The 19,959-nt window shown below is 43.2% G+C and overlaps 1 protein-coding gene across 1 annotated transcript in view; it reads left to right on the forward strand.

Annotated features, from left to right (window-relative positions):
- The window catches only part of HMCN1 (hemicentin 1), a 164,139-nt gene that overhangs the window by 106,660 nt on the left and 37,520 nt on the right, over positions 1-19,959 (forward strand). The window contains exons 48-67 of the mRNA XM_030279477.4: positions 1,454-1,540; positions 1,948-2,139; positions 2,883-3,056; positions 3,994-4,107; positions 5,549-5,694; positions 7,257-7,407; positions 8,089-8,292; positions 9,835-9,948; positions 10,765-10,952; positions 11,371-11,467; positions 14,377-14,538; positions 14,728-14,841; positions 14,960-15,162; positions 15,398-15,479; positions 15,584-15,715; positions 15,938-16,087; positions 17,121-17,280; positions 17,853-17,977; positions 19,371-19,554; positions 19,727-19,824. Of these exons, the coding sequence (XP_030135337.4) occupies positions 1,454-1,540; positions 1,948-2,139; positions 2,883-3,056; positions 3,994-4,107; positions 5,549-5,694; positions 7,257-7,407; positions 8,089-8,292; positions 9,835-9,948; positions 10,765-10,952; positions 11,371-11,467; positions 14,377-14,538; positions 14,728-14,841; positions 14,960-15,162; positions 15,398-15,479; positions 15,584-15,715; positions 15,938-16,087; positions 17,121-17,280; positions 17,853-17,977; positions 19,371-19,554; positions 19,727-19,824 (2,877 nt within the window). The remainder of the gene's footprint in view (positions 1-1,453; positions 1,541-1,947; positions 2,140-2,882; positions 3,057-3,993; positions 4,108-5,548; positions 5,695-7,256; positions 7,408-8,088; positions 8,293-9,834; positions 9,949-10,764; positions 10,953-11,370; positions 11,468-14,376; positions 14,539-14,727; positions 14,842-14,959; positions 15,163-15,397; positions 15,480-15,583; positions 15,716-15,937; positions 16,088-17,120; positions 17,281-17,852; positions 17,978-19,370; positions 19,555-19,726; positions 19,825-19,959) is intronic.

Below are 19,959 nucleotides of genomic sequence, written 5' to 3' on the forward strand. Positions count from 1 at the left end.
GGAAATGTAAGTGTGGTAGAATGGATGAGGTGGATAAACACTGGAAAGCATTCATTGTCTGACTGTTTTCTTTGGAGGGTTTTAGAAGGAGGGTGTTCTTGAGGGTTCTGGGAATCTCTATTGCATTAGGCTTTGTTTTCCTTGAAGAAAAATGCTCAGTGAAGCTGATTTCAAGTGGAAAATTCCATTGTTAGTCTTCTCTTCCCTCCCCCCAGTAATTTCTTTGTCTTTCTAGAAGAAAGTTACTGGAATGGGAATCCTCACCAGTCACTGTCAGTGGGAACTGTACACAGACATGCCAGGATTTTTCTGGATTATTATCAGAGGCACAGCAGTTTGCAGGCAGAGCTTGGTGTAATAAGCACAATATTTATATATTTGAATAGGGTTTGGTTTGAATTTGCCATATTTTTGAAATTGAGATGTGTTGACGACTTACTGTATTCTTTTGGAGTCAAAGCAATGAGTTGTTGTCTTTGTTTATCAATAGGAGTAACTTCTGGTCTGACTTAATGATTTTAAGTTTTGTTTTCTCCATCTGTTTTCTTCACTCAAGTTTAAACCCTTCATTAGTTACCAGAAATATGGTGTAACATTCTTGTCTCTGTTGACAATGAATTCTGCATATTTCCATGATTCTTACTTTGATAAAATGTTTGCTTCCAACAAGCGAGATCACAAATAAACTGTTAAGTATATTTTAATTCCTTTCTTCTTAGGTCTTCTATCTAGGCTGAAGGTTTGCATTTTGCAGGATTATTAAAACATAAGTCTGGCTCCTTACTGTGATATTTTTGTTACAAAATTTCCTGTATTTCCTGGAGATGAAGCTGCTTTCTAATAACTACAGGTCTCCTTTTCAACCTGGTACTCTCCATGCCTACTTCAACTTGTAGTGCCTGTTTCTTTTGGCCTGATCTACAAATGCCTCTACCTTGAAAGAAATAATTGATCACAGCTTTTAACCAGCACAGCTACTCCCCAGCATGCTCATAATCTGCCCACCACATCCAAAAGCACAAATTGACCAGGATAATTTGGAAACATCTCAGCTATACAGTAGGAGCTTCCTTGCCTTGGGTTGGCTGTTTGGGGGGGGGGGGGGGTGTGGGATAGGTATTTTAGGTGTTTTATCTTCTACTTCCCTAGAGAAATGTAATTTGTACCACAGCAAGTTGCCTTTAGACCTATGTAGTGGTTTATTCCCGTATGGAATTAGGTGTATTTGCAGAGAACAGTGATAAGCTGTGGCACAGCATCCACTTGTTGGGAATCTGTTGTATTGCTCCTGTTTTTTTATGTCAGCTACTGTGTAAGCAAGCACAAACAGTGGTGAATTTGTTTTCCTAGTCCTGTGTTCCCAGGCTCATCCCTTCTAGCAGCATCCTCAAGAAGCCTGTTGTGTTTGAGTGCTGCTGAAACCATGCTGATGTTGTGTCCTTGCCTGTTGCAGTGCCTCCAGGGATTGTGGGGGAAAATGCTCTGGAAGATGTGAAAGTGAAAGAGAAGCACGGAGTTACCCTGACGTGTGAGGTGACAGGTAAAAGAACAGTTTGTGATTTACCTTTGCTCATCAAAGCCATGGGCAGATCTCTACTGGTGCTGCACAACCTGTTTTTAAGGGGATTTCAGTTCAGCAGGATTTTTAAATCTCGGATTTAACTGTGATGCTTAGAACAGGGCTAAGCACTCCTTGTAAATGTTGGATGAGATGAACCAAGAGGGGTGTTGCTGTGATATTCCTTCTCCAAAGGCCTGTGGAATTTCAGAGGAGGTGTATATCGCTTCAGGTGGTTCAGAGACTTCAGAATGCGTTTTCCAAAGCTTCTCTCCTTGAATGTACATGAAAAGCACACCTGAAACTGTATTTTCCTGTTTCTCAGAAATCTTGGTATATCCTAGAGGTTATGCACCAACTCATGTTTGCCATTTTCCTGATCCATCAAGGGAACCCCATGCCACAGGTCAGGTGGCTGAAGGATGGGCAGGCTCTGGCCGAGGCTGGAGATCCCAGGATCTTGTCCAGCGGGCAATCCCTGCAGATCTCCGAGGCGCAGCTCCTGGACACGGGGCGCTACACCTGTCTGGCATCCAACGCTGCTGGGGACAGGAGCAAAACCTACAGCCTCAATGTGCTTGGTGAGCAGCTGGCCTGCAGGGGAACAGGCAGCTTGGGAAGAAAGAGTCCTGTTGGAATTCTGTAGGGCTTTTTTGACACAAGTGCACAGGTTGCCTATCTGTCTAGAATTTTGCATCTTAGTAATTGGTAAGTGATAATGGTTTAATAGAAACACCAGTCCTGTGCTTTAGACAGCAGAGCTGGAACATAGGGAGCCTTCATAGGATATCATCTCTATGGAATGGGCAGGACAGCGCTTCGGCTTATTGTGATTCAAGGAAGGAGCATCTGAAGAGCATTTCAGATTGTGATCTCTTCAGAAAAGCTGAAACCATCTGCGCTCCTCATTTTGTTTCGTTTTGTTTTTTTTTTTTTTTTTTTTTTTTTTTTTTTCCATGAGGGTTATTGCACAACAAAGTGCAAACAATGGTGAGTTTGTTTTCTACAGCCTTGTTCCTAGGCTCATCCTTCTTTCCAGGATCATCAAGCAGCAGCTCTGCTCAAGGAGTGGTGGCTGGCTTCCTGGGGAGCTGTGCTTGACAAAGGCATGGGTGGGAGTGAATTCCACTGGTTAGGGATCACTGCTGACTTCAGGACAAAACATAAAACTAGCTGAACATTGTCTGGGTATGGGTTTTGGTGCTCCTTGTAGGACTCCCAGCTAGCTGAGGCTGCAGCCAGATTCCTAGACTGAACAGGGACCAGAAAGGGGGCTTTTCAGAGGTGCTTTCCTCCCTCTGGTTACTGATTTTGTTCTTCCCAGTGGCTCCAAGCATTGTGGGAGCAGACAGCCAAGGGAATGCAGAGGATATCACTGTTATCCTCAACAGCCCCACCTCACTGGTCTGTGAAGCTTATTCCTACCCCCCAGCCACCATCACCTGGCTGAAAGATGGGAATCCCTTAGAGTCCAGCAGAAACATCCGCATTCTGCCAGGTAAACTCTCTTAGTATTGGGAAATAATGCCTGATTCCTTTATTGAGTGTTTTTCTGGTACAGACTTCTTTAAAAAAATCAAGGGATATATTTCTATGAAGTGCAATGCACTGGCACAGGGTGCCTAGAGAAGCTGTGGCTGCCCCATCCCTGGAAGTATCCAAGGCCAGGCTGGATGGGGCTTGGAGCAAGCTGAGCTACTGGAAGATGCTCCTGGCCATGAATGAGCTTTAAGTTCCTTCCAGCCCAAACCATTCTGGGATTGCACTTCCCATTCCAATATTTTTAAGTACTTCACATTAACTGATTGTTTATTTGTGTTTTATTATGTATTTATTCTTTTGTACCATCAAGCAAAATTATGGGAAAATTCATGTGAGCTAAGGATGAATATAAATGACTTGCAATTAAGTGTGGAAATTAGATGGAGAGAGATATAAATTATAAAGAGAATGAGGTGGGAATTTTCTAGGTCATTAATAGTTTGCCATTTTTAGTTAGTAGAACAATTTCTCCCTAGAATAATTTCTCACTGAATTCCGTTTTTCCCTAGTATTTGTGGAGGTGGAAAATGGGAACAAGCTTCAGAGGGAACACTGGATTACTGTAGATGTATGAATACCTTACCTTATTAACTGCAAGTGTTCAGAGAAAGAATGAGTCTTGGCTAAATATCTTCAAGAAATTCCCTGCACGGATTTCTTGAGAAAATTTGTTAGCAAATTTCCCAAGAATCGATAAGCAACAGGAATTGCTCCACAGCACTGCCATGAATCATGCACTCATTTGTTGCATGTGGTAGTGAGCAGTCAGTTTTTCTGCTTTTCAAAGGGCAGATTTTGGACCAAAGGGTTGGAAATATGCTGGAAAAAGTATTTAAATAACGGGGAAGCATGAGTGTGCTGTGAGTGCTATTAAAGGTTGGTGTCTTTGGCAGGTGGGCGGACCCTGCAGATCCTGAATGCCCAGCAGGACAGTGCTGGAAGATACACCTGCATAGCCACTAACGAGGCTGGGGAGACCCTGAGGCACTATGAAGTGAAAGTCTACAGTATGGCAATGCTTTCAGTTTTGGAAATTTCTTCTAATTTTCCATTCTTCCATTTTCCCCATTGCAGTGTTATCTGTCCTACTGAATACAAGGTTTCCTATTAATGGCTTTGCTGAGCAGACATCTGCATTAGCTTATGGCATTGCTGAAGGAAAGACACCAGAAAAGTTGATTGTTATATCTTTTGCAATGCTACAGTTGTGCTAAAAGCCTTTATGTCACCCAGGGGAGAACATTTGAGACACTGAACTCCAGTTTCCTCTGAAATGCCTCATTTGATGCTCATTTTCAAGTTAGATGAGAGCAGCACAATGGGAGATGTGAGCAGAGAATCTCCTAAGCACAGAAACCATTTTGGAAAAACAGGAGAGGGCCTGTAACATCTAGTGGGACATTTTATTGAGGAAAGTAAAACTGAAGGTTAAAAATATAAAAATACTATTTTTATATCCTTCCATAAGATTTCATATCCACAAAAGTTTCTCCATTCAAGTATTTTTCAGAACATTATCCTTTGAGCATCTCTACCTAAGTACTCAATTTTAATGCTAAAACTGTTCATTATGGGCTCAATCAAGCATGATTTTTACCTTTTTTTTTTTTTAAATTTCCCAGTCTGATTTGGAATTGGTTTGCTCTCTTACAGTAACCATACTGTTATTTAATTACAGTAAGTCCTTAATAAAGTCCCACTGGATTTGGAATAACGAGAAGGTGACAAATGAGTTCATTACTAATGCATGCCTGTGGGAATGTAATGCCCTCCACTCCCAAATGCCATTGCAACTGTCAGTCATTAGGATACTGTAAGGTTAGGGGAAAATTTAGAAATTCCCAGTGGAAAAAAAGAGTTGAAAATGCTCTGAAAGCATTTCACATAATTTCAAAAATATTATGAGACCAAGCTGGGGGGTAGCTGAAGAATTTTGAAATATTCTGTTTTCTTTCTGATTCAGAAAGAAACAGGATTTTGCAACACTGGAATTTCAGTGGAAATTTTGAGTTTTTACCAGCTACTCTGAGTGTGGACTTGTGATCAAACATATGTTTCTGGGAATATTAGTTTCCATTAAAATGCTCTTTAATGACTACAATACCCTGAACTTTGTAGAATTGAAGCCAGGCAGGTAATAATGAAGTGCTGCAGTTAGGTAGGGCTCTAGTCAGGTTTCCATGTTTAAAAATCTGCATGTTTAAAAGTGTTAAACACTGTTTTGCATATTTTTGTACATAATAAATGTACTAAAAATAGCTGAAAATACATATATATATATATATATATAAAAGTAATAATTGGGCATTTGGCTGTGGGCAAGAGGCAGTTAATGGGGGAATGCTTGCTTTCCAGGAGGTTATAATCGTATTCCAGTTAGTGTTGAAATGCTGCAGCAGGCAGTAAACCATGACAGTCTTTCCCCTCTCTGCCTTTGTTTGTGTGCAGTTCCCCCCACCATTGCCAAAGGGGATGTCTCAGGGACAGGGCTGTCCCCCAAGGAGGTGAAGATCAAAGTGAACCACAGCCTGACCCTGGAGTGTGAAGCTCATGCCATTCCTGCTGCTGCCATCAGCTGGTACAAGGATGGACAGGCCAGTCAAAACTCAATTCCTTCCTCTGAGGAGACATGGGACAGAGACAGCTGTTCCCTGTCCCTGGAAATAGCATCCATGCAGGGCAGCAGGAGTCACCCTCACTCCCTGCTGCTGGCAGAAGCACTGCCTAGCAGTGTCGAGTGTTTGCTGGCACCCAGACCTCTGCAAATCAGTATCCTGGCTTTTGGTGGGTGCCTGGCAGTGCCTGAGACACCAGGACCAGAGTTTGCAGGCCTGGCACTGGCCTGTGCTGGGACAGGGAGTGCCCTTTTTGGCAGGAGCATCCCATGGTATGACCACAGAGCCCGTGGCTGTTGTGTAAAGCCCCCAAAGGCCCTGTTATTTACAGATGGTTCTCTCAAGTGCTGCCCTTGCAGAAGTTGCAGAGCCTCCCCCTTGGTCCTGGCAGAGCTCACAAAGCCACAAGAGCATCTGGCTGCTCCAGAGGGGGTGAGGCACAAGTCCTGCCACACACAGCGCTCCAGAATCCATCTGGAGAAGTTGGGAAGGGCAAGGCCACAGGGACACACTGAAATACAGCACAGGGGATGAATAAAAAAGGAACTGTGCTGCTCTTCTGTAAGAAAGGAGAGTATAATCTTTTGCTTGAGCTGTTCTTGGTAGGGCACTCATTTGTGGAACAGCTCTTTCTGGATTTAACAAGCATGAGGGGATCACCTACTGCCTGTTTCAGGTGTGCTCTGCTGTTCTGGGATCCCTGGGAGTCCTGCCTCTATTGCCAAAGAAAAACTCAATTTGGGGAGTTAAGAGGTCCCCAAAGGCAGTGACTGTGCACACATCACTGCCACTGGAACACCAGCTGCTGCTCCTTAGGCTGCCCTGGGTGAAAGGCTCTCACTCCTGTCCATGGACTGAACAAATTGTCCCCTGCAGGCCAGGAGTTGAGTGCTGACTCCCTAATCATGGCAGCATGGACTTATGGCATGGTTTGGGTTGGAAGGGCCTCAAAGCCCATCCAGTTCCACCCCTGCCATGAGCAGAGACACCTCCCACTAGACCAGACTGCTGATGTAGATGAGCACATCTAATATATTCTGAACACACAGGCTGTGTCACTGCAGCCTCTGCTGTCACATGTGAGCCACATTTGGGCACAGGAGTATCTAATTCTGTGTCTCTTTGTGCTGCTGCTGTGTCTATTCTATGTTCAAACTGTGCCCTGGCTGGCAGCAGATCTGTAGGATGGGTTAGATCCATTTGTTCACCTTACTGTGAGTTTTCTAGGTATTGGAAGCTTGGCCAGTGAGTTCAGGGATTGGATCAGCCTGGTTGGATCCAATGTCACCAGAGCCCTGGCCTGATGGGAATGGCATTGCTCCTCTCAGCAGTGTCCTTGGGGCTAGGAGTGATGGAAAATTACATCCTTGAGGAAACCAGCCATCATGATCAGAAGGGTGAAGATGCAGAGTTTTCTGAAAAGAAAATTGTCTCCAGGAACTTGGAGCTTGACTGAGTTTACTCATATCACTACCACGAATCTGGCTGTTTCTGGTGTGTTCTTTGCTGGGTATTAATTTTCGTTTGAATTGACATTGCAGCCACTGCAGGCAGATGAGCATGTCCTGATCCAGGGCGGTGGCCACACCCTGCACATCAAGGAGGCCCAGGTGTCAGACACGGGGCGCTACACTTGTCTGGCCTCCAACATTGCTGGGGAGGATGAGCTGGAATTTGATGTAAATATACAAGGTAAAAGGGTAATAAAACTCTCCTAGTAGCCTGCCTTTGTAGTATTCTGGGATGTTGGAATTAATAATTTTAGGTCCTTTACCCTTGCATTGTCAAACCCAGTGCTTTTGTGTTCTGTGTGGCTTTGATTTCAGGGATATTTTGCTCATTGCTGACATATAGTATTTGATTATTCTTTTATATGTTGTGTTTCTGAAATAAGTGCAATGACATAGCAACTCTGATCTTCCTCTAAATGCCATGAAATATTTTTATTTGTTTTGAACAAAGACATACTTTACTTTTCTGTTTCAAGTAGTATTTAGAGGCTCCAGGCATAAACATCCTATTGGCCTACTCTGTGTCAATACAAGGAAACAATCATGAGTAATTTCTGAAAATATAGACAAAATGAGAGCTTGAGTGAAACCAGATACCTCATTGTTTAAGTATTTTTGTTTATGAATACCCTCTGTGTTTGTTACCAGGTGATCTTACACTATTATTTATTATTCTTCAAAAAAAAATACTCAGTAAATTGCTCAGTTGTTCATTCTAGAAGATCTAGAGTTTTCCTGGGTAGCTTAATGTGGAGGGAGGGGTTTATTTAATACATGTAATTTTTATTGCTGCTATTGAACATTCTTATTTTTAGCTATTTCTGCTGCAAAATGCTAACATTATTCCTCTTCTTTGTTGTAGTTCCTCCTAGCTTCCAAAAGTCTTACAGGGAATGGGAAGCTGGGAACATGGTGGATGCACAAAGAGGTGGAGAAAGTAAAGATGTGCTTGTCAACAACCCCCTCTCACTGTACTGTGAGACCAATGCTGTTCCTCCCCCTGTGCTCACGTGGTTTAAGGATGGGCATCCCCTGAGCTCCAGTGACAGAGTGCTCATCCTGCCAGGTGGGTGTGCAGCTGGCACTCTCTGGCCCTGCACTGAGGTGGTCAGAGGGCTGGAGCAGCTCTGCTGGGACAGTTGGGATTGTTCACCTGGAGAAAAGAAACTTCAGGGTGACCTCATTGTGACCTTCTAGTGCCTGAAGGGGCTGACAGGAAAGATGGAGAGAGGCTGAGTACAAGGGATGGAGGGAGAGAACAAGGGGATATGGACTCAAATTAAAAGAGAGTGGGTTTAGATTGGATATTGGGAAGCAATACTTGGCTATGAAGGTAGGGAGGCCCTGGCACAGGGTGCCCAGAGAAGCTGTGGCTGCCTCTGGATCCCTGACAGTGTCCAAGACCAGGTTAGAGCACCCTGGGCTAGTGGAAGGTGTCCCTGCCCATGGCAGGGGGTTGCATTGGATGATCTCTAAAGTCCCTTCCGACCCAAACCATTCTATGATTCTGTGGTTAAGAAATGGCCTTAGTGCTGACACACTTCTTGTCTTCAGAATGCTTCTTTAATGTTCTTTTCAGACTTTGTTAGTTGGAAATTTTTTCTCTCCGGTCCTTGGCCTTAAGCTGTTTTCTTTAATTTAAGAAATAGTCCCTAAAATTGTGTGGATGTCACCACTGAACTCTCACAGTGAATCATGGAATTGCAGAACAGTTTGATTTGAAGGACTCTTAAGGCCCATCTTATTCCATCTCCTGCCATGGGCAGGGACACCTTCCACTATCCCAGGCTGCTCCAAGCCCCATCCAGGCTGGCCTTGGACACTTCAGTGTATCGCAGAATGAAATACAGCAATAATATCTTCTCTCTTATGTGTTCCTGATTTATTTCCTTATTAAATTTGCTTTGAGAAAAAATAAATGATTAGAAAAAGCCTCTTAACCAAAGGGTAAGGCATGGAAAGAGTGTCTGCAGCAGAAAAATGGCCATAATCCCCTACTAAAGCTCGTGGGGAAGGGAAGGAGCTGTCTACAGTCATGAGCGTTGCTATGCAGATGGTTTGGGATGGAGTGTTTAAGGAAGGGCAGTGGTAAAAAGGGAACACCTGTTTGTCCATTTTGTTCATCTCTTGAGAGAGCAACGGCAAATACTCCCAAAGTGTATTCCTAAGATCTCCTCTCCTTCTGCAGGTATTTATATGGCTATGCTTTTATGAAGAATAGAGTGAAAAGTACCTCTAAGCGTCAGAAATTAATCTTTTCAGTTTGGAACAGAATATTCTGTGCTTATATTTCCTTTTGCCTATTAGTTCTGTGCCATCTTACTGAGAAATATTTCTGTTTTTGATGGAAGAGTAATGTCTGGCTACATATTGCTGCAGCATGATCTTCCTTTTTGTGGAATTAATTCCTCTTTTCTAACATTTCAGTATGAGCATGGCTGCACTCCAACTATCTGCAGAAAAAGTAGCCAGGAAATAAAAACCTTTAGCTACTTATAATTCAGACCAAATGCTGACCATTCATAAGTTTGTTTGCTCAGGTCTCTGGTGGGATGTGGTGTGGAGATGATGGAGAGTGCTGGACGCTGCCTTGGGCTTTTGTTTGCAGGAGGCCGGGCGCTGCAGATCGCGCGGGCCCGCGCGGGGGACGCCGGCAGATACGCGTGTGTGGCGGTCAACGAGGCGGGGCAGGACTCCATCCACTACCACGTCCGAGTGCTCTGTGAGCTCCTCTTCTCCTCTGAGTGCCAAAATAGGCTTCTGTGCAAAATAACCAACCACTGCAGTCCAGGAGTCCCTAGTGTTTGTAATGTTTATTTGTAAACCGTGATGTTAATGTGTTTAGGGTGCTGGAGCTGTACGGAGCTGTGTGAACAGAGTGCTGATGTTCTTAGTTCCGTGTCTGTAGTTTGTTGTTATAGGAACTCGGTTGTGTTACAGCTCTCAGCATTCACCAGAAAGACAAGCATAGGTAAAAATCCAGCTTTTATCTTGGTATCTCTAATTCTCTCTTCAGCTTCCCATTGAAAATTGTGACCAAGATTTTCTCTCCTTCTTTATTTTGGCCCTAATTTTCTGCAATACCTGCAGAACCCCTGAAGCCTGAAGGGAACTGAGGATTTAGATTAATGAATGCCTGCACAACCATTTGGATGACCTTTTGTGTTTGTTGATGGACTCAATGTTTTAGCCTTGGGAAACACTTCTTTGCCTTTATGGCGGTGTTATATCACTGGAAATACTGATTTATTGTTACAAGGGGGTCCTGCCTTGGAAATCGTCTTTTATTTTGATGGCAAAGAATACAGTGGAATAATTGGAAGATGGGTTTTCACCTCTCCTTCTCTCCGTGTGCTGTGAATAATTGTAGTTCTGCTGCAGTCCTTGGAGTTAGGCTGAGTTGTTCCAGCTGAAGTGGTCATGGGATGGCTTTATCAGTCACTGGAGGTTTCACTCCTTCCTCCTGCAAACCTAGTCTAATCTCACAACCACCTCAGAAGTGCTGAGTGAGTGTTCTTGTCACCTTTGCTCCCTGCAGCTCCCCCATCCATCAGTGGGGCTGATGGGGACCTGCCTGAGGAGGTGACTGTGCTGGTGAGCAAGGAGGCAGCCATGGACTGCATTCCCAGTGGGAGCCCTTCCCCGAGGATCACCTGGCAGAAGGAAGGCCAGCTCCTGGCAGAGGACGACAAACACACATTTCTCTCCAATGGAAGGAGGTTACAGGTAGCGTAACCCTTTTCATAGTGGAAAAGCTCTGTTTTGGCAACAAAAAACTGGTTGGGCTGAGCAGGAAGTATTTTCTTTCTCCCACAAGGTGCTGCAAACATAAGGAGTTTTTGTCCGTTGTTCCTGTCCCTCACCTGCTGCTTCTCACTCCTGTGCAATTCCTCAGATCCAGCTATTTGTGGGATTATGCTGTGAACCACATCAATTGAAATCACATGCTTTTAAATATTACTGATTTTTTTGAGAAAATAGTGAAAATAGCATATTCTGAAGACTTTCCCTTCCCATTGATGAATGAAATTGAATAAAAGTATAAAAACAGAGAGTTGGGCTTAATCCTCTCCACTTGTTTCTTTGGCAGTGAGTTGTCTATATATTAGCTCCAAAGCCATATTTTGTCTTTTTTTTGCCTTAGATTTTGAATTCCCAGATAACAGATACTGGCAGGTATGTCTGCATTGCAGAAAACATAGCTGGAAGTGCCAAGAAGTATTTTAACCTCAATGTTCACGGTAAGTACTGTTATCCATAACTTCTGTCTTCTGTGCTGGTTCAGCTTGGGTGTGTTACTTTTAGCAGAGTGCTCAGACCCCCTCACCTTCATTCATGTGAGTCTTACTGGGTGTGATGGAGATTCTGACAGATCAGAACTCAAATATCAGTTTAAAGTACCTTTACAACATATGGCTCTTGATACCACGTGGCTTTGGTTCCTCATAGGTGTTCCAGAAAGGTGGGAATTGTAATTGAGGGAGCTTTGTGTGATGGCTGTGTTCACCCAGTTTGGGTTGCTGAGCCCTGGAGTCATGAATTATAAGTAGGTTGGATTATACCCTGTTTTGATGCATTCAGAAAATGAATTTATTCAAAAAAATAATGATAGAAAGCATTGAACAAAGGTACACAGCTTGTAAAAGCTTGGTTTTTAGAAATATGTCCTTTGAGGTTCCTTTCTGTTCTCTATTTTTGGTTTTCTTGTGGAGTTGCAATAGGGTTAAAATAAATGTTGGCTTTAAGCATCAGAAGTCTAAGACAAATACAACCAAGACATTTTCATGAAACAGTCTCCACTACCTTCCCTTCCCTTTCCTGATAAGTTCAGAAAATTAAGACATCTAACATTTCAGAGAAAACCCAAACTTCCCCTTCTATTTCTGCCCACTTTCAGCTTTCCCTCCTGAAGAGAAAAGAAGTATCATTCCCACTAATTCTTCTGTACCATTCCATGTTTCAACCTGACAAGGAATACTGGCAGCTACATCTTTTTCTGCTTTATCTCACAGAAAACAAGGGCTGTCCTTTCTCCCACCTAAAGACAGTACCAGCATCCCAGAAATGTGAGGAGTCAGCTTATTGCACCCAGAATAATTGCATTTTTTCCTCTGTCACACGTTTAGCAAATTCACCTATTACATGGCACAGATTTGTAGCACTTTTTGCTGCTCAGTAATGCATTTAGCCAAAAATAGTGTTGTTGTGGGAAGAATTTGCCCTGGAGTTGTTCTCTCAGAAGTTATTTTCTGGACAGACAGTGGAGTCTGTCGAGATTTCCTGATGTGTGAGTTTTTCATTTAAATCAAAACATTTCACTTTTCCTGACATTCATGTTTAAATTTAAACTTCTGTCTTAAAAATATTTGGTTTTAGTGACTGTGGCTAAATACTATTCTCTTAAAAGAAATATTTTCATGAAGTCTGAATTCTAACTCAACAGTATTACCAACTTAGGTCTATTTTTCTTAATGCAGTTTAATTTGAAAAATTAGAATGTAGCTGTTCAGGAAAAGACCACACAGGATGAAGCACTAAGGAAAATGCATTATCAGTAACCAGAAAGATCTGTGTTTTGTCAGTGTCAAAAAAAAAAGCTATTTCCCAACACTTTTATGTGTTTCTAATAGAACTGCTCTCATAAATTGAAATAAAATACTAAAGATGATCCTCTTTATTGAATTGAAAAATTCACTTCTGGTCTCCAAGGTGAAGATTAAATAAATAAAACAAATAAACTAATAAAAAGAATAAAACTAATATAGCACCTTTTAAAACATAGAAAATAAGCAACCAGATTTAAAATAGGGAAATAGTAGGTAATTTTCATGCTGAGTGCTATATTTGAGCCCACGACTGTGTCTTTATGCACATACAGATACATTTGCCCATGCAGATTACCTATTGTACATTTTGGGTGTTTTTTGCTGCAGAAATTGAAATCAACCAAAGACACAATTTAAACAAGTTTCATTAAAAACAGCTGAGATTTGGCCCTGTACATTAAATTGCCCACTGCCAATAATCACATCTGTGGAAAAGGAACTGTAAAAGTAAATAAATATAAATAACTATCAAATGTCATCAGATCAGAATTCTCCACTTGCTCTTGTAAAGCATTTTATCCTCTTTATCAGGGAAATATTCTTCAGTTATTCCAAACTGAAAAATATGGACTGAATTCCCCATTTACATGAGCTGCTCTTGTTTATGCAGTGCCCAGAGGAGCCATAAAGTTGCCTAAATGACTCGTTTGTGTCACTCAAGTGGCAGCAAACAGCTGGAGCATTTCAGAGGAAGATGGGCCAAAATACTTCAGTGTTTCTGTCTTTAAAGAGGAGGATTCCATCTGTTCTTTGGAATGATTTTTCCACCCAATAAAGCCAAGAACATGTTTTTGCCTTCCTCTTAAGTGTTTTATATATCCCCACTGCAAAAACATGGCAACTAGAGCTTGGGAGTTATTAAAAGGAAGAGATTTACAGTTCTTTCATTCTAAATCATTCTTGTAGAAAGGTCACATGTCAAACTATTCTTGATTTTAAAATTCTGGGACTTGTAAGCTTAAGGAATGCACCCCTTGGAGCAATGCTGCATGCCAGGATTTTCCAGTGCTTAGCTCACTGCTAAGCAGCAGGTTTGTCTGGTTGACAGAACCACTCTGAACTGTGTTGGGAGGAATAAGTTTGGGGTCTCTGTAGGTGGAAAATGGACTGTTGCAGAGAGAACAGGAGCAGCAAGGAATCAGAAGGAAGTGATAGTTATATAATTTATCCTGACAATGGGAATTTGCTCTGTTCTGCCTCCCACAGCAGGTGTCCATGAGCAGTGTTAGAAAATTGGCAGTGCATTGTCAGGATCCCATGTAGGTTCACTAGCCCTCCCAGGCTTCCAGCACAGAAGGACTGCAAATGAAATAATTGACAGTGTTGAGAAGCGCAGGAACAGGAATGACCATTAGATTGTTCCAGTCTCATTTCCAGATGCATCTAAAAAGCAGTAGATCCATTCATAGGATGTGAAAGATCCTTGCAACCTGCCCCTTTGGCAGAATGCAGCAGTACAGCTGTAATATAGTAAATCATGATCTTGTGGGAAATCCTTTGCTGATGCAGTGATAGATGCTATTAATGTATTTCTCTCTCCACAGTTCCTCCAAGTGTTGTTGGGACAAACCCTGAGAATCTGACCGTGGTGGTGAATAATTTCATCTCTCTGACTTGTGAGGTCACGGGCTTTCCACCTCCTGAACTCAGCTGGCTCAAGAATGGAAAGCCTATCAGTTCCAACTCCAACACTTTTATTGTGCCTGGTGAGGAATCTCAGCTATTCTGCAGCCTTTGGGCTCAGCTAGTGTCTGGTTTGTCGTGGCAGGGCCCATGGCCACTCTTCATGGGGCACAGTGCCTGTGCTCTGCCTGTTGCACCTGCAGTTCTAAACCAGCTTGGGGATTGACACAATCACCACAGAGCAAACCTCCAGCCTTCTCTCCTCGCTCCAGGTGCTCGGACGCTGCAGATTCCCCGAGCCAAGCTGACTGATGGTGGAGAATACACTTGTACTGCCAGGAACCAAGCTGGGGAAAGTCAGAAGAAGAGCTTCCTAACTGTCCTTGGTCTGTGTTTTATTGTTTTCTGAAATGCTATCTCTTACTTGGGAAGTGTGGAGAGGTTTATCTGCTTTATGGGGCTGTTTCAACACAATGCAGAACTGAGTGTGGGCTCCTTCCGCAGTGCCCCCGAGCATCAAGGCCCAGGGGGGAGCGTCGGTGACAGCGCTGAACGTGCGAGTGGGCACCGTGGTGACCCTGGACTGCGAGTCCAACGCCATCCCAGCCCCTGTCATCACCTGGTACAAGAACGGCCGCCTCATTCCCGACTCTGCTGCCGTGGAGGTCCTGGCAGATGGGCAGACCCTGCGGATTAAGGCTGCGGAGGTGGGCCAGGCTGGGGGGAGGCTGCATGTGCCACTGCTCTGCCACTGCCAAGCAATTATTTCAGTCTTTAGTGGTGTGTTTTATTTGCTGTACATGGGAGATGTGTTTCCTGGAGGCTTTTCATCCTGTCAGAAGCACTTTGAGTTGGCAGAGGCATAGGTTGTTAATGTCTCTAAACTGTAGCATTAAAATAAGAATCCATAATGATTTATTTTAAAACTTGTTTTTATTTCAGGTTTCTGACACGGGACAGTATGTGTGCAAAGCCATAAATATTGCAGGACGAGATGATAAAAATTTCCACCTCAATGTTTATGGTAAGCACCCTCTGCATCATCTACAATAATAACATAAACTTAGCAGATTAGGCACTTCAAAATCAGTTTAGAAAACATTCTTACTGCTTCCATTCCATTCACAGTGCCTCCAAGTATAGAAGGCCCTGGGCAAGAGCTGGTCAGTGAATCCATCAGTAATCCTGTCACCTTTGTGTGTGATGCTACTGGAATTCCTCCACCTACATTAGTGTGGCTTAAGAATGGAAAACCAATAGGTAACATTGTCTCGTGCTTTTCACTCCTCTTCTTCCCTTCTTTGAGGCACCACTTTACTGTTTGCTGTCTGGTTTGTGTTTCTTCTTTATTTGTCTCTAGACAGAGTCTTACAAGAACTGATTGGAATCTTTGTTTTGAAACTTTGATAGAACAATTTCTCCCAAAAGAGATGTTTGCACCCTGTAGCTGATTTGGAATGACAACTTGTTTATGTATTTCAGAAAACTTGGATTCTCTTGAAGTTCATATTTTATCTGGTGGAAGCAAGCTTCAGATAGCTCGCTCTCAGCTCCTGGACAGTGGTACCTACATGTGTATTGCCTCCAATCCAGAAGGGAAAGCTCACAAAACCTATGTGCTCTCCATCCAAGGTAAGGGATGGGAGAGGATGCAGGGAGCAGAACTGGTTGAACATTGGGTAGATGTGACACTGTCTGTGCTGGGGACACTGAGATCACATAACCACATAGAAAAGTGGAGAATTTGGACTGTTACTTCTGTAACCAGAGGGGAGAGTGGTTGGAGAATTTAGTACTTCTAGTCCAAAATTTGCATGGAAAAGAATATCCTTAAGCCCTGACTGTGGAACTTGAACAGAGTTGTGCAGCTTGTGTGTGTCTGCTGCTGGTCACATCCTTCCTCCTGCTGAGCACTGGAGCTGCCTTGGTTGGTTGTGGAGCAGCACACTGAGATGGATTCAGGAGCAGGGGTACCTGTTGTGCCATGGCAGGAATTAGCAAAGACCTACTGCCAGAATTTCCTTAGGAATACTTTCCCTATCCCCCACCTCAAATGACAAACCCATATTTGTTATGGAATTGTCTCCTGCCTCAATGCAAATCACCCTTAGTCTGTGACTGTTGTGTTTTCCTCTGTTCCTAATGACTCATCCCCACTAATTGCACTGGTGTACCCCTGCCTGCCAGTTTTTCCCCCAGTTTAGGAATGGAATGTCAAGCTGGTTGTTTGATCAAATGTGTCTAAAATAGCTTGAAATGCTCAGGACTTATTAGTGGGACTGACAGTCTTGAATTCATGGATAGCAGGACTTTCACCCTTGTTCCGTGGGAATGCAGGCTGGAAGTGGCTTTGATTAGGATGGAATTAGTGTGGCTGTTCACAGGGCTATGATGGTGTTGGTCACAGAATCCCAGACTGCTTTGGGGTGGAAGGGATCTTAAAAGCCCATCCAGTGCCACCCCCTGCCACGAGCACACACACCTTCCACTATCAAAGCCCCATCCAACCTGGCCTTGGACAATTCCAGAGGTCCAGGGGCAGCTGCTGAGAACCTGCCCCAGCTGCTGCACTAATGCTGGTGCTCATGAGCTACTGCAGTGGCTGTTTCTAGTTCAGCTTACATTTCTTGCTGCTTAATGTCATCCTTCCGTGGTGCATTTCCAGTTCCTCCCAGTATTGCTGGCTCTGAGATGCCGAGCGAGGTCAGTGTCCTCTTGGGAGAGAGTGCCCAGCTGCTCTGCAACGCCACTGGAGTGCCCACCCCGGATGTGCAGTGGCTAAAGGATGGAAAAGCAGTTGCCAGCGATGATTTACAAAGAATAAGGCAAGAAAAATAAGCAGACACTGCATTCTCTTCTATAATTTTAAGGGCCCTAAGGAGGGAATGTGAGGAGAGCCTGAACTGGAGCTTAGCCAGGTTAAGAACATCATCTCCCTCCTTAGCTTCTATAAATCAAGTATAATTTGTTAGTCCTTTGATTTTTTTAAAATTTAATTTCCTTAACAGAGATAGTATATGATATTTATATCTTTCTCAGTAATTAATTCCATAAAAGTTTATAAGCCTCTTTTTTATTTTATTAAGTTTATTACGGTCATTTAGTTACTTTGGAGGGGAAAGATCTGAGGCATGGAAACACTTTACTTAATGCTTTTCATTATGGGTCGTTCAAAAGCCTGGCTGGAGTTGAATCTTAAAACCAAGTTAAACAGAACATCTCTAGGAAAAACTTCTTAGCCTATCTTGAACAAAAATATTTTGCAAAACACAATGCTTCTCTCATCAAGCTCCCAGGAGGATAGACATAGTTACTGAAATGTCCAGACCAGACTGTTTATTTGCTAGGTCAGAGGAGCACTAAACAAACTCACTGTGCTTTATGATGGTCCTTGTAGAGTGACTCCAGATGGCAGCACATTAAACATCTCCAGAGCTCTCACCTCAGACACAGGAAAATACACTTGTGTGGCTACTAACCCTGCAGGAGAGGAGGACAGGATTTTCAACCTGAATGTATATGGTGAGTTCTAACAGATGTGAAACCCAAGTCTGCTCCATAATCCCATCCTTGGGAGTGCTCCCAAGGGAGACCCCAGAGAAGAATGCCTGTCTGCAGTGGAATCCTGCATGCACATGTTTCCAATTGCCTGTGCTGTAGATATTACACAGGATGCTCTGTCAATGACAAAAGGGTTGAAATTGTTGGTAAATGTGGTTTGGGATAAACAGGAATTAATTATTTAGTGGATTTCATAATAGAGGGATTCTGCTTGTGGTGATTTTTTATTTCTTGTGGGGGAGATTATATTGAAGCTGATTTCCTGTGACCCTGCTGTTTTGTTGTATTATCTTCCCTAATTCCAGTCAAAGCACATCAGCTAGAAGCAGAGTGGTATGAAGGCAACTGATAGTTAAAGGTCCCCAGAGTTTAAGAATGAGGGAGTGTTGGAGGAAATTGCACAGTTTGACATCCAGTGGCTAGTGAGTGTAATCCTTTAGCAGCATAGAGAGTGGATATTTTAAGTTGTGGAAAATGTGGTCATTAAGTAAAGGGAGGAGAGGAGAGGAGAGTTCTGAGGCAGGGTTTCACTGCAGGGTAGGTGTCTGTCCCACTTACACAGAGTCACTGGGAACACAGGCATGAGCAGAGCAGTAAGAAAAGACCTTTGGTATCATAAAAAACAGTCCTGAATGACCACAGCACATCTTTTTGGAACAGAATGGCTCTGCAGGGAGTTTGTGCTCTGTTTGTATTGGCTGAAGTTCAAGCAATAACCAACTTAAAGGTCTTATTGGTGTCACTGTCACAGTGAGTGATGGGATCCTAACTGAGCCAGTGCCTGGAGATGCGCCTGGCTGGGCTTCTTTATGTAGTGAATCCCCAAGGTCATGGCTTCCAAACGCACCTGTAACCCCAAAGAGCCCCAAAGCAGCAGTTTGTGTCATCATGCAGAATACTTACCTAGACATTTTGAAATTTCTCCAGTTAAGAATGAAGTCAGCAGATGCATCCAGACATCAATAAACTAACTTTCCTTCTCTGTGATTTCACTGTATTTAAGATTTATTGAAGGCCATGAGTTTGAGTGCTCCTTCCTGGCCCTGAGTTCAGCCCATCCCTTCCTGCACTGTCCTTCTCTCCGCAGGAACTTCAGGCCCTAAGCTCTGTCTTGTTTGCTGCAGGCTGGTAAATCAAAAGAGAAGTCTACTGTCATTGTACAGTGCCTCTGATTTGAAATATATAAATGGATGATTTTTAGCACTCAATATTATTGTCTGAGGATTTATTCTACCAAAAATGGGATCCTCTTGCTGGATTGCCGGTGGGGCATTAGGGGCAGGATTTCCTGTGGAGTGGAATGGTTTCAAGAGCCTGTTTTAATACATTCCTTTCCATCATCTACAAAATGCAGTTCCTCCAATGATAGCCAATAGTAAAGATGAAGCAGAGGAACTCACGGCCCTTTTGGACACCTCCCTAAATATTGAATGTGCTGCTGCTGGGACCCCCCCACCACAGCTCCACTGGCTGAAGAATGGCCTTCCTCTCTCTGTCTCCTCCCAGATCAAGCTCCTCTCAGCTGGACAGATCCTCAGGTTGGTTTTATTTTCTTTTAACTAGCTGACTTTCTGGGTTTTTTTGTGATATCAGCATAATTCTGCTGTATTTTTGGAAGCAAGAGTAAAATTTGATCCAAACCACGCCATAACAAAGGTAATGTGTTCCATGTATTCCATTTACAGCTTGCTTTAATTGCTTTTTCCTTAGACTTAGCCGAGTGCAGATATCTGATGCTGGAGTGTACACGTGTGTAGCATCTAACAGGGCTGGAGTGCACAACAAACATTACAACCTGCAAATTTTGGGTGAGTGTCTCTGAAATATTTTATGTAATGAATCTTATTTCTTGATTTCTTAAACCTACTCTTGAGTTTTCTTTCTCACCAACACCTTATTGCAGACAGCCACAAGTACATCTTAGAGATGATCACTGGGGAAAT

This window comes from Taeniopygia guttata, chromosome 8, assembly GCF_048771995.1.
Source record: "Taeniopygia guttata chromosome 8, bTaeGut7.mat, whole genome shotgun sequence".
Taxonomy (NCBI): domain Eukaryota; kingdom Metazoa; phylum Chordata; class Aves; order Passeriformes; family Estrildidae; genus Taeniopygia; species Taeniopygia guttata.